Source organism: Mastomys coucha, unplaced genomic scaffold, assembly GCF_008632895.1.
Source record: "Mastomys coucha isolate ucsf_1 unplaced genomic scaffold, UCSF_Mcou_1 pScaffold18, whole genome shotgun sequence".
Lineage (NCBI taxonomy): Eukaryota > Metazoa > Chordata > Mammalia > Rodentia > Muridae > Mastomys > Mastomys coucha.
Window position 1 is genome coordinate 65755671 of NW_022196900.1, and position 17700 is coordinate 65773370.

At 52.4% G+C, this 17700-nt stretch overlaps 2 protein-coding genes across 3 annotated transcripts in view; both read right to left on the bottom strand.

Moving 5' to 3' along the window:
• Positions 1-639: 639 nt before the first annotated feature.
• Bsnd (barttin CLCNK type accessory beta subunit) lies at positions 640-9821 on the bottom strand. Of its 2 annotated transcripts, XM_031376827.1 has the most exons (5): positions 9410-9586; positions 5578-5669; positions 5052-5057; positions 3865-4119; positions 2218-2620 (listed from the first exon to the last, which is right to left on the bottom strand). In XM_031376827.1, the coding sequence occupies exons 1-5, from the start codon at positions 9584-9586 to the stop codon at positions 2218-2220; spliced, it is 933 nt and encodes a 310-aa protein (XP_031232687.1). The 2 variants fall into 2 exon arrangements, with proteins under 2 accessions (XP_031232688.1, XP_031232687.1); XM_031376828.1 differs by lacking the exon at positions 5052-5057 and having other exon boundaries at positions 640-2620; positions 9410-9821.
• Positions 9822-16468: 6647 nt separating this feature from the next.
• Tmem61 (transmembrane protein 61) overlaps positions 16469-17700 on the bottom strand; it is an 11468-nt gene continuing 10236 nt past the window's right edge. Inside the window, exon 4 of the mRNA XM_031376829.1 lies at positions 16469-16894. Within this exon, the coding sequence (XP_031232689.1) occupies positions 16666-16894 (229 nt within the window). The 3' untranslated portion in view covers positions 16469-16665. The remainder of the gene's footprint in view (positions 16895-17700) is intronic.

Genomic DNA, 17700 nt, shown 5'->3' on the forward strand with positions numbered 1-17700 from the left:
GTAGCTTGGTCCAGGCTCTTCTCCTTCCAGAGTCGCAGGTCACAGGATCATAGACAGCAGCCTGCTTCGTGAAGCTGTCTGATCTGGAGCAAAACTTGCTCCTTGTCAGCTACCTGACACAAGCCTCGATTCTCCAGGGTACCCTTTCCTGGCAAGCTTGGTGCCCCGGGTTGTCCCCTACCCATGCACAAGCTGACTGTGAGTGTGTGGTTACACTCCTCAGCTGAAACGTTAGTGTGAGTTGGCCCATCCTAGGTAGCTCAGGAGCATGGTCTCACATCAGCTACCTGTAGTTCTCCCATCCCCTTCTGTAGGAAAGACAGAGCTAACTTTCCCTTGCCCCATGGGTGGCTGGCAGCTAGAGGCTCTTGGTATCTGAGGCCTCTTGTAGCTATGACTCTGGGCATAGAGGCCGTTCTCCTCCCCTACCCCCAACACACACACACACACACACACACACACACACACATACACACACACACACACAGCTATCCCACATGGCCACACTGCTGTCTACTGCTCCCTTCACAAAGAACCCTCGGTGGCAGCCAGGCGTGAAGCCTCATTTTATTCTGCCCAGAGGGGAATGGGCAGTCTCACAGAAAAGAATTTGCAGGCGAATAAAGGTGACCTTTCAATGTTAAAAAACGTTTTTATTTCAGCTCTTGGTGCTGGTTCTGCTCTGTCTGATGTGGGTCACAGTCATCCCTGCCTGGGCCAGCAGTACCCAGCAGAAGCCACATGCCACCTCACCCCTGGCTGGGACACAAGCAGGGACACCTGCTCTGTGACCTATCAGCAGAGAGGAGGTGCCTGGTAGAGGCATCTTCACTGAAGAGGTAGAAATGCCTCCAGAAGCGGGAGGGCTGTGGTGGAGCACCAGCAGGATCTCCTTCCCTCATCTGAGACCCCTAACCATCTCCCAGTGCCCTGCTCTTAGACATCTCAGAACAGATCTAAGTTGTGTGGACCTGGCTGGAGAAGGCAGCAACACCCTCCTCTGTATGGTTCCCTCCATGCTGGGCTGAGAACAACAGGGCTCTGCAAGATCTGCAGATGTGGGACAAGGGTGTGACTCTGCTCCCACCGCAGCTTCTGCTCCATGCTTTGTCCCCATCTTACAAGACAGCAAGCTGATGGGATTGTGAGCCCTTTGGGGGAGGGGGCTCAGGGACCAATGACCGTTTTCCAAGCTGAGTGCCTGCCACGAAGTAGATGTTCACAAAATGCCGAGGGCATCAAGTGGAACTAGTTCAGCAGCTGGATTTTGTCCATTCTAAGCCAATGCAAGTGTGCTCTGTGAGCTGCTGATAGGTTCTTCTGGTAGCTTTTTGCCTGGTTTTTATGGCTGTTTAGAAGCCATTTTGAAAAGTGGGTGTCAGAGACTAAGAATCCCTGTTTGTCAAAATGGGGGAGGGTGACACTATCTGCAAAGGTTCCCAGATCTACTGAGAACTGCACATGCCAAGGGTCTCCTGAGAACTATGGTGAATGAGTCCAAGATGCTGTCCCAGGGCAGTGGCAAGGAACAGCCACAGAAATGGATGAGCAAGCCCCAGACGGAAATTCTCATCTAGGGGTTGGGATGCCAGGAAAACTAGCAGGAGAAAGGTCCCTTTGGAACAGGTATGAATTCACTCAGCACAAGAGGCTATGGAAGAACACAGCTCAAGCAAAGGCATGGGCTAGGGGCAACTGCATGAACAGGAGGAACCAGAAAGATATCCAGAGGTCAAGTCAGGTCAGCAGAGGTCAGCCACAGTCATAGATCCCAGAGCAGGGGAATCGCTGAAGACGCTGAGAGCCAGGAGAGAGCATCAGCTCTGAGAGGGGTGAGTCAAACACCCATCAGGGGACCAAAACACAGCGGACACTGAGGTCTCAGGGGCCCTGGGTAGCACCACAGGAGGCCTAATCAGAAGCCAGCACTAGGAGATGGAAAGGGCTTCTGAGGGTCTGGCTGTAACACAGGCCCTCACAAAACCCCACTCTACCTGCAGTCAGCAGAACAAGCTACAACCAGAAGCATGCGGCTCGTTGCAGGAAGGATTGCTGCCCGCCATGTGTGTTCTTTTCAGTTCCCAAGATGCTTCAGTTCACTGTCTCACTTGACCCTCCCTCCATACAATCCTGCTTGGGGACTTGGAAAACTGAGCCCTTGAGGGGTCACATGAAGACAGCAGTGCTGTCAGGCCAGACCTGGGAAGCAGGTTCATCTCAGCCCTGGGCATCAGGCTCGAAGCCCAACTGTTTGTCAGGGAGGGGGTCCCCAGGGCTGTCTGGCAGCCCGTAGTACAGATCTTCCTCCTCCTGCTCTGGTTCTCCTGCCCCTGCTTGGACAGTCTCCTCCTTCACCCGCAGGGACCATCGCTGCTTGTTGGGTAGAGCTGTGTCCCGCGCCTGCCCCTCCAGGACCATGTCCTCTGATGTAGGGGTGTCATCAATCAGAGCAAAGTCACTGAAGCGATCCAGTGGACCCCTGCTGGCCCAGGGAGCCTGCAGGTGTGGCTCATCCCTGTCAAGTGGGGATGGATGAGAGTTGCTGCCTTCGCTGGAGCCCCCATCCAGGTCATCATGGAATGAGGCCAGGGGTGCAGAGCCTTGGGGACATGCTGGAGGGCTGCAGAGACAAAGACCATGAATGAAGGGTAGGCCATGAGTCACATTGTCTGGGTCCAGATCTCAGCCACTAGCTGCAGAGCGTCCCCATCTCTGGGTCTCCTTTCATTCCCCTGGAAATTGAAGGCAATGGGAATCCTCACTCATGAGATAGTTTCTGGGGCAGTGGTGGCGCACGCCTTTAATCCCAGTACTTGGGAGGCAGAGGCAGGCGGATTTCTGAGTTCGAGGCTAGCCTGGTCTACAGAGTGAATTCCAGGACAGGACAGCCAAGGCCTCACAGAGAAACCCTGTTTCAAAAAACCAAAAGAAAAAAAGAAAAAAAAAAGAAAAGAAGAAAAAGAGGTAGTTTCTGAGATTTACAGAGGTAAAATGTTCAAAGCACTTCATATAGTGCCTGGCACAGAGTAGGTGCTCAAGCAACAGAGCTGTTAGGAAGGGAGGAAGGAGGAAGGAAGGAAAGAAGGAAGGGAGGGAGGAAGAGAGGGAAGGAGGGAGGAAGGAAGGAAAGAAAGAAAGAAAGAAAGAAAGAAAGAAAGAGAAAGAGAAGGAAGGAAGGAAGGAAGGAAGAGAGAGAGAAGGGAAAGGAAGAAAAGGGGAAGGAAGGAAAGAGAGAGAGAGAGAGAAAGACAGAGAGAGAGAAAGACAGAGAGAGAGAGAGTCAAGTGGCTCATCCCGAACTGCAGGCATTCCAGATTCTTCTCTGACCCCTCACAGTTCCTCTGTGTCCCTTTCTGCCTCCCCCCATGGACCAGAAGCTCCAGGAAACAAGAGGGCTGTCAAGGCCTGAGAAGGAGTTGGTGTCTAGTAATGCTGGAACATGTGGATGAGTGGATCGATCAGAGAGAGACTCAAAAAATAAACAGGAGCTGAGCTGTGGCAGGGACAAACTTGCCAGAGCTACAGAGCAGGTCGCAGACAGTACTTAAATCCAAGCCCTATGGCTCCTGGCCTCCTGCTGCTTCCGAGCATTTGAGAAAAGAAGAACTATGTGCTGGCTACTAAAAGCTTTGTCCCTGTGGAATGGAAATGTTCTGCCTGTGACAGAAACTGCTCCGGAGAGTCTAAAACCCACCGTGCTTATACAGCCAATTAGCACTGAGGTCCATTAAAGCCCCAGCCCAGCCTCATTCATCTGAGACCCCTGCTGCCTGTTCCTCACTCCCAAGTGTCCTTGCCACCCTCGCAGGGCCCAGACTGCCCTTTGCCCTAGAACTGAGCCTGCTCCCTATGCCACCTACTCACCTGCTCTGAGAATGGGATTTCTCTCCTTCATTCTCATCCAAGCCTCTATGGACGACCACCGGAGCCTCCGTCCAGGCCTGAGCAGTACGAGGCTCGCCTTCCCTGACGCTGCTGGCTCCTGTCTTCAGCTCGGGGGCCAGTAGTGGCCTGGGGTCCTCACTGTAGCCCATGACCTTCATTTGGATGTGAGTGAAGTCTGGAAGGCTCTGGTCATAGGCAGCTTCTTCCCACAGCCTGACATAGGGGGTTTGGGGGCTGGGTCGGACAAACAGTGGGAGAGAAGTCAGGCAGGCAGACATGAGTTTCCTCACCATGACCCCCTGTCTGCCATGGGGGGGAGGGATGTGCCCACTGATTTCACAAGGAAAATTTCAGGGGTATCAGTGAACCCAGGCCACAGATGATGAGGCTAAGGCCCAACTAGATGAGTTAATTAAGTGATCTGTCCTCAGGTCAACTTCACACAATGACCCCAAAGGTATCCACAGTCCGTGAGGGCAAGATGGAGAGGACCCAGCATGGAGGCTTGCTGAGCCACTCCTCAAAAATCGCCATTGGAAGATCACAGCTCTGATACAGAGTAGAGCAGGCTGCAGAGCGAGCCATAGCCGCTACAGGCTTCCTGCCTGCGAGGCTGGGGATTGACTGCCTCTACACTCCCTGCAACTCCAGGAGGAAACTGAGGCATATATGTAAATTGCCTTGTACATAAAGAGACACAGACCCTGCCTGCTCGGTGGGCCAGGGCCATAGTGATGGTTCTCTGTCCTTCAGAGACTAGGCCCTTGTCCAAGGTCACATGACTGGGAGGTGACAAAATAAAGGAAGGAACCCCAGGTGGCCTGAGCTTGTTATGGGTCCTGAGATAGCGTTTGGGATGGCCACTGTTTCCTACTGGGACACTTTCCCCTGTGTATCAGGAGTGAAAAATGCCAGCGTTACAAACTACCCAGAGCAAGCAGAGTGGCTCTCAGCGCCCCCTAGTGGCAGAGCCTGTAGCTTGGCCTTTGGAGCTTGGCACCTCCAGGAGGGAAACAGGCTATGGCCAAATCAGGCCAGGATTCACACCCGTCTCCTTCACTGACTCCCAGTGAGATCTGAGGTGTGTGTTTCTCTGAGCCTCCATTTCTACATGTACAAAATAGGAATGACAGTGTTAACGCACAAAACTGAGAGTTTGAGACTACCGGGGGCTGGTGAGATGCCTCAGCGGGTAAGAGCACTGACTGTTCTTCCCAAGGTCCTGAGTTCAAATCCCAGCAACTACATGGTGTGATTTGAACACCACCCGTAATGAGATCTGACGCCTTCTTCTGGTGTGTCAGAAGACAACTACATGTATAATAAATAAATCTTGGGGCCAGAGCAAGCAAGGACTGAGCGAGCAGAGTTGGCTGAAGCGAGTGGAGTTGACTGGAGGGAGCAGAGGTCCTAAAATTCAATTCCCAACAACCACATGAAGGCTCACAACCATCTGTACAGCTACAATGTACTCACATACATAAAATAAATAATTAAATATTAAACTACCGATGATTTCAAAGACTGTGTTCTCAGAAAACTCAAGGCAAGGAGGAAACTGAATAGGACAAGATAGAGACACAGGCACCCAACCCAGACATCCTGGTCCTTCCCCTCCTTACTTCTTCCTTGCTCCCCTCATCCGCACTTTTGACAGGAGGCTGGACTGAGGGCCATCCCGCCCACACTTACCTCTTTACCTCTGAAAGCCCAGTCTCCAGCAGACTCAGGGCCTTCGGGGACAAGATGCTCTGGAAGTCAGAGTCGGCCGGCACAAAGGTGATCTGTAAGGAGACAGGATTATGGTCACTGCAGTTGGCCAGGGCTGGAGCCAGCTGTCGCTTCACAGCTGGCTGCTGGGCCCAGAGCCTCTGCACCCTTCTCTCCACATTGTACAGAGCCTGTCTGTGATGGGGAGGCAGATATACAGACGGCTGTGAGTGTTCCCCAAAGCGCCATCCCTGAACTTTATGGATCAGTAGCCGAGCTACAGGGGTGGCCACTGGGGGTGGGAAAGGCAAGCCATGAAAGTGGGAGTCAGGTGGGGCAGTCCTGGAGGATCCTGGAGACAGGCTCTTGCTGTGGGTCTTGGGAGTCATCCCTCCTTCCAGAGCCTCCTTGAACTCTTGGGGTTAATGAAAGAAACCTCCAAGAGACACCTGCTCCTCCACACTCAGGTTGTGAACCACAACCAGGAGACAGGTGATAGATAACAAAATACAAGGAGCATAAACCACAGCATGCGGGTCAGCCTTCCGAAAGAAGTTCTGATGCACATTAATGAACTTAAAGGCATGGTGCTGAGTGAAATATGCCAGGTAGGGATGGGGCAGAGACAAGCACTGTAAGATTCTGCTTCCAAGGTGCACCAAGTTGTGAAAATCAGAGAGTAGGCTGATGGGGGGCTGTCCACATTGCGAATGTGTCTAAGGCTTCAGACTGCGTGCTTACCCGCAGTGTATCCTCTGCTCATACGTTTTATGGAGCTTTTAATGCTCTGCATCCCAACAGAGCTGGGAGGGCTCCTTGAGCAATACAGAGGACTCTGGCAGCATGCTACCTGGACACCCAGCTTCTCAGGAAATCACAACCTGGTCCTACTGACTTTTCATGCAACATCTCATGAGCCTCTGGTGAATGGCTCTAGATTCATAAACAGCACTCTCTGCCTCTTCCCACAGAGTACAGTGGGGGAGAGATGCACTGGGCACCAGCAAAGCTTCATGATGACAAAAAGACAGGAGTGATGGGTAGAAAAGCTTTTACATTCCAGAGAAGGTACCACTCACTCCCTGGCAAGAGTCTAAGAATCTTACATCTGTACTAAGGATGCTCTCTGGCCAGCTGGCTCATGGCCCAGATAGCATCACCACCTGCTCCATCATCATCATCACCATCAGCACCACCACCATCATACTCACAATCACAACTGTTACCATCATCACCATCACCACTATCATCACCTTCACCACCAGCATTATCCTCACCATCACCATCATCATCACCACCACCATCAGTACCCCATCATACTATCATAACCATTACCATCATCACCACCGCCATTTTCATCATCAAGATTATCATTGCCATCACCACCACCACAATCATGACCACATCATGGACATGAAAAGCATGGAGGGGACAGAGAGGAAGCAGCATCTTAGAACACAGATTTCTTTTCTAAAGAAAGAGGAAGGACTCATAGAATTAATGATCAGAGGGAGGGATCAGACCTGGAAACCCTCAGAACGTCAGGCTAAAGATTTCAACCCTTATTCATGCCAGGTGTGGTGGCGCACACCTTTAATCCCAACACTTGGGAGGCAGAGGCAGGCAGATTTCTGAGTTCAAGGCCAGCCTGGTCTACAGAGTGAGTTCGAGGACAGCCAGAGCTACACAGAGAAACCCTGTCTCGAAAACAAAACAAAACAAAACAAAACAAAAAACAAATCAACCCTTATTCACAGCCATGGGTATTCCAGAGTTTTCCACAGAGAGTACCCATGGAATCCAAGTTCAGGCTGGACATTGACCAATCCCAAGATGCAGGAAGCGTAGAGAGGGAAGCCCATAACGAAGACAGGGGCTCCAACTACCTGGTTTTGAGCTCCAGCAGAGCAGACAAAGTAAGGACCAGAGGATGCAAGGTCAAGGCTCTGTTCTCCCTGCCATCCCATGCCTTTTTCCTCACTCCCTGTTCTCAGCTCAATGTTCAGGTCCAGCATCTCCAACAGCTCCCCACATTAGATTTACCCTGGCTCAATTTTCCCTCTTGACCCATGCCTGAGGCCCAGGAAAATACCAGATCTAACCAGGTTTGCATTCAACCCCTAGTAGAGCCGCCACGGTGAGGAGTGGGAGTTCTTTCTCTCTCCTGCTCCACGTTGGTAGCTCTAACAGTCTGAGTCCCCACCACCACCACCATGACCTTCCAGGGCCAGCAACATCCTCTGAAAAACTAGGCCTCCGCACCTCCTTCACACAGGCACTGGGCCAGCACCCTTCCCATCCCCACAGCACCCTCTGCTTCCTTCCACTTGGCTGTGCCCAGCATGGGGGGCGACTCTGCCAAGGTCACAGACTTGGGCACAGGATGCAGGGACTTGAATTGGGGTGTGAGGGACACTAGGAGGCGTGGTTTCCACCACCATACCATCTCCCCACACAGCGCATGAGCCTTCAACAGCTACTCATTAATACTCAGCCTTACCCACCCCCCACACACGCACCAGTCAGCTGCCCCTGGGAAGGACGCTGTCTTTTCAACATGCCCACCCTCCCTGGGTGGGGACTTGGCGGCTCTGACCTCAAGGCCCTCTTCTCTCAGTGACCTCTACTCAGAACATTGAGCACATAGAGGAGAGTTGACTGTAAACTGCTTTATAAATGGCTCCAAACCAGTTCCTACTGCCCAAGCTCCAGATATAAGTGACATGACAGCCCAGGGCTGGCTACAGAGGCCACAGGACTGGGAAAGGCTGGGACCTGGCCCCAATTCTTAGAACTCCTTCTGGGTACTCATACCCCCAAAGTAGGGAGGGGTGGAGGAGGCTGGGAGGATGGGGCCGTTAGTATCAAGGTTCACTGGGATCTCGGATGTCCATCCCCTTTTCCCACACCATCCTCCTGACTCACATTTTACAGTTGATGAAGCTGAGGCTCAGAAAATAAAATGGCTCAGTCTCCCAGGCACTTAGAGGCAGACTTCAAGTTAGACATCACCACCACCACCACACCACTCCACCCCCTACCCCCTACCCCCGTTGCTCTCCCTATATCCCTGAGTCTGTCTCTAGCTGTGTGACATTGTGACAGTCACTCTGCCTCTCTGGGCATTGAAGTTCTACAACACCTGAAATGTTCACTCCTCAGGGCTATGTAAGGATCAAGAATGATAACAGCAGCAGCCATTGTTTAAAAACAACACTACAGTTGCAAATATGCCCTTCACCATCTTCCACACATCATACCTGGGTTACCACAGGGCTATGCAGAGATGAGACATGCGTGTGTGTGTGTGTGTGTGTGTGTGTGTGTGTGTGTGTGTGTGTGTAGCATTTTTCAGATGAAAGTACTGTGTCTCAGAATGACCCAGAACAGCAGAGCTCTGAGCAGCTGGAGACATGGGGCAGAGAACCCAGGACTCACTACTGCTTTTTAAAGCAAGCTCCAACTCAAGATCTGTAGCATTGTAGGAGGAACGGGAACTGCAGGAAACACAGAGCCCTTGGGACATGGTCAGGGTGAGCTGTGGATTTGGGCTGGGCAGATAGCAAATGCTGGCCTACTTCTGATCAAACAGGGCACAGACAGTGCACAGATCCCATTGTGTCCCTGTGATGGCTGGCTCTGGGTCCAGACACAGGGGCTTCAGATCAGCCACAACAAGAGATGAATGGATAAGCAGAAGGGTATTCCCCAGAGCAGAGAGAATATGGGGAGTCCAAATGGAACGAACACAGCCGTTGGAAGCCAGGGACCACGAGAGCCACCTATCCTTCTGCCCCCTTCCCAGCCCCCCTACCTTTGGATAGCACTGGCACATGCTCCAGATGACACCCCCGATCACCATGATGCTGCCCATGGCATAGAAGGTGCCGTAGACCTGGGGTCGATCGTGGCTCATAAGGAATGTGCCCAGGGATAGCAGGAAAAGGCCCAGCACAATGAAGCCGATTCGGAAGGTCTTCTCATCAGCCATGGTGGCTACCCAGCCCTGGTAGCTGAGCAACACACCAGCAGAAGGCTGTCCACAATCCTACTCAAACGCTGAGCAGACTCTCAAGGAGGGATGCTCCACTAGATGGCTGAGAACCAAGGTAATGCACAGAGCAAGGAGCAATCTCTGCAGGGCCAGCTCTCAGCCCTGGGCCCAGCAGAGCAGGTGACACGCTTCAGTGGGCCCAAGGTCCCAGCCATCTACCTTTCTTCCTGCCACTCTCCTCCCCTCTGGGCCCAGTTGTTTGGAGCTTGTGAATCTGAGCATGGGACAGAGGCAGGGGAGGGCTGGGGAAGGTCACAGAGGCTGGGCCAGCCATGGGTTTGACATCACCTCATTTGCCTACTGTGGAGCGGAGCCCAGACAGGCTTTGCACCTCCCAGCTCTGGGAGGCATGGGTGGAGCCATGGTGGCTTCCAGAACCCACAGCCTGACAGCTTAGACACCTAAAGACACCTTCTCAAGGACACCTGATCATCCAGGCTCCACAGAAATATCATACCTACTAAATGGTCACCATCCTAGATATGTCTCCATTCAGTTCAACTAAGGAGACAGGTGCCCGTGTCCCCGTTTCGCAAATGAGGATGCACGCATAGACAGGCAGCCTTCCCAAAGTCCCAGATAATAACAGAGCAGCTGGGACCAGAGCCGAGAGGCTGTGTGTCTCACTAGCATGACCCTAGTCAACCACAATATAGGTGAACACGGGGCCAGGCTCGAGCAGCCAAGCCCATGATGGTCTTGGATCTGTGTCTGCAGCTGCGTAGTGCACGCTCACCAGCTGGCTGTGTCCTCCTCTATAAGGGCGTGGGGAAGGGGTGACTGTAGCCAGAAACAGAGCTGGCTCTAGGCCTTACCTCCCATAGCACCTTCGTATCTTACATACAGCCCAGCCCTGCGTGTCATGGGGGCTGAAGTGAACTGGTGCCCCAGCAGATTAACTGACCAACTGGCTGACTGACTGACAGACATCTGCTTTATCTGTTCCTGGTCTCCAACCTAGAAAGCCATCTTTATCATAAGAATGACTGTCTAAGGAAAGGCTTCTGGTTCTGAGATGGCTGACGGGGAAAGTCAGATTTGCTTCCATTGATGCCACCATAGTTGCTCAGAGCATGGCAGCGGGAGATCTCAAAAGTGAGTAGCAGGGGGGCATCAATGAGCTCCCTGAGTCCCTGCATTTGGAGCTTCCCTGAATGGGGCCATGCATGTACCCCGTGCCCCATCTGCCACTCATGCATCTCTGCCAGCACACCTACTCGTGGGGTCCCTTCCCAGAGAGGACCTGCTCGCTCTCTCTCTGTCACCCACATTACTGTCCCCCAGCTCTGTCCCCTGCACTTCACAGTTTATAGAGTGCCCCAGGAACTGAGAACAACCACTCTGAGAAAACGGTCCAGGTGCCATGTCTCTGGTCACCTCCAGTCTCACCCCTGGGGCAATGGACTTACATTTTGTTGCCTGTGGATTGCAGAGTGGCCCTCAGGCCACCTCCCCTTTTGGTACAGTGGAGGGAAAGTCATTGGAAATTGTGACAGCATTAAGGGAGCCATTGGAATCATCTTAAAGAGGCTTGGAGACGAGAGGGGAGATGCCGTGAGTGTAGAGTAACCTAGCTGGGTCCCATCCTAAACCAAGGCCCAGGGTCACCTAGATATGCTCCCAAGCCAGGGCTGAGTATCCACAGAAGCTTCTTGTGCCCCCTGGTGGCCTTGTGTGTCTGGCACAGCACTGTCACATCCTCTGGGCGCTGCATCTGTGCACCCAGACCCATGCCCATTTCCCAGACAAGGAAACTGAGCCTGGGGGGTGACAGATCAGTCAAGATCTTCCCAAATGCTTCAGAGCCCAAGCACACAGACCTGGCCTTTGGCCATGGTGGAGAGAGCTGGATGTTTTCCTCTCTGCTAATTTTTTTTTCTTTCTTTGTCATAACCAGGTCTCTCTTTACCCCTTTTCTCAAACTGCCTTCTGCCAAAGCGATGGTAGCTACAATGATTAAGAACGTCTGAGGTGAATCAGCATTGGCTTAAATGAGTGATCTTCACTGGAGTTATGTTAAGAGTTAGCACTTGGGAGGCAGAGGCAGGCGGATTTCTGAGTTCGAGGCCATCCTGGTCTACAGAGTGAGTTCCAGGACAGCCAGGGTTATACAGAGAAACCCTGTGTCGAAAAACCAAAGGAAAAAAAAAAAAAAGAGTTAAATGGCCACCAAGGCAGGGCTTGCCAGGGCAACACAAACTAGACTCCTGAGGCAAGAGAGGGGAACCGTTCTCAAGGTTAGGTGGGAAGGGATGGAAGGGCAAAGATGGTGGTTATGGGAGGAGCTGGGGAAGGGAGGGTGAATATATTCAAAATATATTGTATGAAATTGCCAGAGGACTAATACAATACTTTTAAGAGAATTAAATGTCCAATGCTGTTGCTCTCCTGAGTAGGCAATTCCTGTTGCTATACCCATAGATGGGTGTCTCTCTCGGCCTCATCGGAGGGATTTCTCTTTGTAGTGGACCTTGGGCTGCTGAGTGTGCCGGGCCCTGGATGGACTGTGTTTTTTCCATCCCTCCCCCAGGGCTCAGGGATCTTCACCCAGGGATGGCCAAGGAGATAGTGGGATCCGAAGGTGGTAGACGACATGGAGGTGGGGCAAGGGACACAAGGTTTTCTGGACAAGGCTGTGCAGATGCACTTATGAGCCGGTAGCAATTGTGCCAGCACTCTTAGGATCTGCACTGGCTCTGGCCAGGCAGGCTCCCTGAGTGGAGCAGGCAGAGTAGGCCTGAGTCAGGCCTCTGGCCAGGGAACTGGTGGTGGCTGGGAGGAGGGTGAGTCTGTTTTCTTTGGTGATATGATTCCTAATGGGTCAACCACACTTGGGGTAGCCTCACTCCCTATCTCCCAGTAGTTGATCTGAGGACTGGACTCTATGGGGAAAAGAAAAGGGAAGAAGGAGGAGGGCTTGGCCCTGGGAAAGAGGTGGTCACGTGGTAGATGGGAGAGGGGTTATTTGTGAGATCAGGGTGCATCATGGGAAATTCTCAAAGACTTTGTAACAACGTTAATGAAAAGGACAAAAAGAATTCAATGAGGTTGGGAATCTGCTAGAGGCAGCTCCTGACTCAGCTCCCAGCTGAGTCTACTCTGGTTCTGACCCTTGTCCTTTGCATCAAGAGGAGCCACAGGCTTGGTTGGGGAGTCCATGGTCTTTGAGTCAGTGGTCTTCCAGCTGAGGGCATGTTAAATGCTGTCTTCTCGAAGGTGTGTCCAACAAAACAGAAGACTATTTCACACTTCTTTTTTAAAACTCAGTTTCCCCATTCTCAGTATGAACCTTGTGTTGTATTGCAACTCAAAGAGTTGAACATGCCTGAAGGAATTGGGGGTCCCGGGAGTAAGCTGCCCAACAAGCTACTCAAGCCTAGAAAAAGCAGACCCGGGCACAAGCAGAAACCTAAGCCTGGCAAGACAAGGCTAGAGCTGAAGGGCTGGAGTCTGTCAGTAACAGAGCTCGGATCCCAGCCACTTTCTGGAAACCTGCCTCTGCTTAGGCTCCTGCCATACAGGGTACTCTGGGGACTGAGGTTCACTGGCCAACACAGCTTCAAGGACGGAGTACTCAGGTGCATCTTCTCTAGCAGCTGTGATGATGATGGATCTGCATGATACAGCCAGCCCACAGTACACATTGCCCATGTCAGCCGTCTTCCAGATCCTTCCTAGGCCCCCCGCCCCTGACTCTTCTCTCCCCAAATCCTGTTATCTCTACCATCCATAAACAAGACTCCAATCACTCCTGCCCTCTACTGTTCTCTCCCTGTCACTGGTCTCTGCTTCTACCCCTGACTCCTGAAGTCCCTTTCTAGCCCAAGCAGACATCAGCTCTTGTCACTGCTCTACTCAGAACCCAGGAATGGCAACCTGACTTCTCAGAGTAAAAGCCTTGGGGTGGCCTATACATCCATAGTCCATTTTTTGGACTGTGCATACTCATCATCCCTCCAGGCTGTCACGCACCCTGAGGTCACTCTGGCTCCGTGCTGTTCCTGGAATGCACCCCAGGGCCTTTGCATCTGCTGTTCCTTCTGCCTGGAATGACCATCCTCCAGATATCTGCATGGCTGTCCCCTTCAAGCCTGTGGCCTTCAACCTTAGTGGGATCTTCCCTGGACACTCCCTAGCTGGCAGAAGCCCTTCCCTGCGGAGTTCCCTCCGCTTTCCTAATATGTTGTATCCCACAGCACTAATCACCACTTATCTACTATACAAATTATCTCCTTTGTCTCTTATCTGTCTCTCCAGTTAGACCCCAATTTACAGTGACTGGGGGCGGATGGTGGCCATGTTTCATTCGCTTCTGTGTCGCCTGGGTCTGGAATAGGGAAGACCCCCCAGATGGTATTTGAGAAGGGGAAGCTGACTTGTAAGGACTAGAGCTGAGGGCGGCCAACGATGGACATATGGACAGGAAACCTTTCGGGTGACATTTCCCCAAAGCCAACAGGAGCCTCTGTAGAGTTAGAGGGGAGGCCAAATCACACTTGGCTTCTAGAAAACCAGATTAAAGGTGGACAGTGACAGGGGCAGGGATGGGCAGGGGTCACCAGACACACACTTGTAGGGATCCTGGACAAGGTATGGAGAGGCCTGAGTCACTAAGGTCCCTGACTCCTGGGTGCTAGGTGGTGAATCAAGATGAGTCCAAGTGTGGGTAGATGGCTTGCAATCAAGCTCAGGAAGGACAGTGACAGGGAGCAGCCCGGTCCCACGCAGGGCTGCAAAGGGAACGGAAAGCCTGCCTTGGATGTCTGGCTCCTCCACAGTTTCCTCAGCCACACTTGCGACAGCTCAGAAGACAGCACCCTGCCTTGATGAGAGTGCCATAGTCAGGCTGGTGACCTTGAACGAGTCACTGTCCCTTCCTGCGACAGATGAACAGATGTAGAGAGAAGCAGAAAAGTCCTTTGTGACCGGCTAGCCCTCCCCTCCTGCCTTTCAGCTGCTGCCAAGACAGAACCTGTTCATGCCAGCCACTCGTTGACTCTGTGCCCTGTGGTAAACACCTCACGTGGGAAACCTCTTAGGAAGTGCAGAGGGTCTGATATAGGCTGAACCTGAGTCACCACCAGAGACAAGGCCTCTCCAGATCCTTCACTGCCTAGGGTAGCCTCTGAGAGGCTGCGGGGGGTGGGAGTGGGGGAGGAGGACCATAACTTTGGAAGAACAGAAAGTGCCAGGGCCCTGGGGTCTGACTGTGAACAAAGAGCAAGAGGAAAAAGTGTTCGGAGCTGGAAGTTTAGGGTTGCTAAGCAGAGTAGCCTTTGCCAGCCCAGAGTGCATAAGGCTGGAGGCCAGGCCTTAGGTGGAATTGTCACTAAGAGACTCTCAGGGGCCCAAGAAGACAGCAGGAAACAGGCAGGGTGACAACACAGCGCCCCCCCACACACAGTGGTCCAGCATGGATGGGGATCCTGCATCCTGACTGTGCTCTGAGCTCTCAGCTTGCCCAGGCTGTTGACACCCCACCTGTATTAAATAGGGGTTTCTCCAGTGAGGAGGTGACAGAGGCAGAGACCTGGCCTAGCACCAGGTGGCCTTCTGGGCTGCCACCTTAGCCAGCCTTCATGCCCCTGCTGCTGAGGGGTTTTAGAAAGGTCACTTAGTCCCACTGACAGAGAATATCCCTAGCGAGAATCTGGTCTAACCTGACCCATGCCATCTGCTTCCTTCTAGGCCTTTGCTGTATACACACTGAAGAAAGCCTTTCCTGACTGCCCCTGGTGGAGGCTGGGAGTGGGGGAAGGGAGGGGAGGTGCAGTGTGACAGGAGTAGGGTTGGGGGTTCTGGAGAGTGACCCAGGACTACATATCCCTTCTTCACTCTGGTGCTATGTCCCTTACATTTCAGCATGAACAACACAGCCTGATCTAAAAGAATCTTATTTGCCAGTTTATGATCTATAGCTCTCATTGATGGGGCGTATAGGGAAAGGAGGACAAGGGTATGCTGGGATTTAGCAGCTAGGAATGTTCAGAACTGGACCAATTGGAGGCATGGTAGAATGGCTAGAGACATCATGGGCAGAATGCAGCTGGCGAGAAAGTTTCTGTTAGTGCCACATCTGGAGAGCTAGTGAAGTCCCTGTCACAGGATGCTGAGCAGGCAGGCGCCTGATAGAAGAGACTTACCTCCACCAACTCTGAGACTTGCAGCCTCTAGCCCAGGGCAGCGCCCCTGCATTCAGCTGCTAAGCAACACCCTCACACACACACACACACACACACACACACACACACACACACACACACCGTCACCCCATGGAACCTACCACTCTACTCTCTGAGGCAGGGGATAGCACTGCTGTAAAGTGCCTATTCCAGGAGAGGAGGGAGTGGGGAGAGATGGCTCAGTGGTTAAGAGTATGGACTGCTCTTCCTGAGGTCCTGAGTTCAATTCCCAGCAACCACATGGTGGCTCAGAACCATCTGTAATGGTATCCGATGCCCTCTTCTAGTGTGTCTGAAGGTTGGACAGTATACTCACATACATTAAATAAATAAATCTACTTTTTTTAAAAGTGCCTATTCCATCTTATGAATGAGGAAACTGAAGTAGTACAGGGTGGGGCCTAGGCTCAAGGGGCTGAGATTAGAGTCTCTGTTCTCTTGCCACAAATCAGGTGTGTAATCTTGGACCATATCTGCTCTGTGTTCTGGCCCTGTGTTCGCCACACATGCTCTGCCAGTTGTCAGCTACTGATCCCAGCACACCAGCTTAGAGGTCCTGTTCCAGCAAAGGCCTGGATGATGCCCTCCCCAGTACCTCATGGGGAGAACCATAGGAACCAGCCATGCCTAAAACATGAGACATAATAAAGGGAGGTTTATTTAAAGCCAACTAATGCTCACACAGCAACAGATGCATGAACAGCACCCAGCAATAGACCTCTTGTTGAATGCCTGCTGTGAACCAGTACTGGTGGAGACCCCGAGCACAGCTCGCTGGTTAAGGGCCAGTTTCACAACCTTGTTGGAGACCTTTAACTCTCCTGCAGCCTGAGCTCAACCAGGGCTGGAGCTTGCAGCGCTTGATCCAAAAACAGGCCCCTGAGCATGGATGATGCTCTCGTAGCTGGGTGGGGGTGAGAGGGATGTTGACTCCAGCCGGGCATCCTCTGGGGCATGGTACTGGAGGTCTTCTTTAGGTTGCACTGGGAATTGCAGGGGACCCTCAGTCAGTGGGCAGTACATGGTCTCCTCGTGAGTGGGAATGATAACCTCCTTTGGAGGCCTGTGGGAACAGGAAGGAGGCTGTTAGCAGGACCAGCTCAAAACTCTCCTGCATGCCAGGGAGGCGGGAGAGTCTCCTTAGTAAGCTTGCTGGAGCAAGTGCCATCATCAGCTCTCCCTCCTCCTCATACTCCTCCTCATACTCCTCCACCTCTGTTCTCTTCCCGCACTTCTTGCTGCCACCACTCGGCACTGTGAAACTCCCCTGGGACGTCTTCTGGCCTGTCTCCACACTGCTCTTGGATGTCACTGGGCTGACACTCCGTGTTTGCCTTCAGGGTCTAAACACCAAGAGCAGATGCTTTTCCAGGGGGGAGTTGTTGTGAGACTGAGTGCTGGTGCATGGACTTAAAGGCTCCCAGATGACTGAAATCTCATCCGTAAAGTTAAAGTTGTGACGTTCAGGCCAGAGTGTGAGGCCTCCATTTACCTGCCCATCTGGATGCTTGACACTTAACATAGGAAGTTTATCCTTGTATGTTTGCTTATCCGTGTATGCCTCCAGTGTGGAGAGAGCTCACTACTTACCAAGTCACACTTTCACGCTACACTGCTGCCTACCTGTGCCTCTCTACCTCATCCTTCACACCTAAACAACTGAACCACCTCCAAGTGGTGTGAGGCAAAGACTAGGTCCTCAGAGCCTGCCCCCCAGATCAGGCTTTGCAGACTGCATTCCAGGGACAGATCTGCATCTGAGCCGCTGTGGACCCTCTCCATGGGGTTAGTGCCTCTCCCCGTCTGTACTGGCTGGTTTTGTGTGTCAACTTGACACAGGCTGGAGTTATCACAGAGAAGGGAGCTTCA

What these genes read in the sequence shown, in the direction of transcription:
- Bsnd (XM_031376827.1), bottom strand. Translation starts at nt 9,586, where the DNA reads ATGGCTGATGAGAAGACCTTCCGAATCGGCTTCATTGTGCTGGGCCTT. An exon ending in TGTGCCAGTGCTATCCAAAG is followed by an intron (nt 5,670 to 9,409) that starts GTAGGGGGGCTG and finishes GTCTCCTTACAG; the next exon opens with ATCACCTTTGTGCCGGCCGA. An exon ending in AAATCCCATTCTCAGAGCAG is followed by an intron (nt 2,621 to 3,864) that starts GTGAGTAGGTGG and finishes TTGTCTCTGCAG; the next exon opens with CCCTCCAGCATGTCCCCAAG.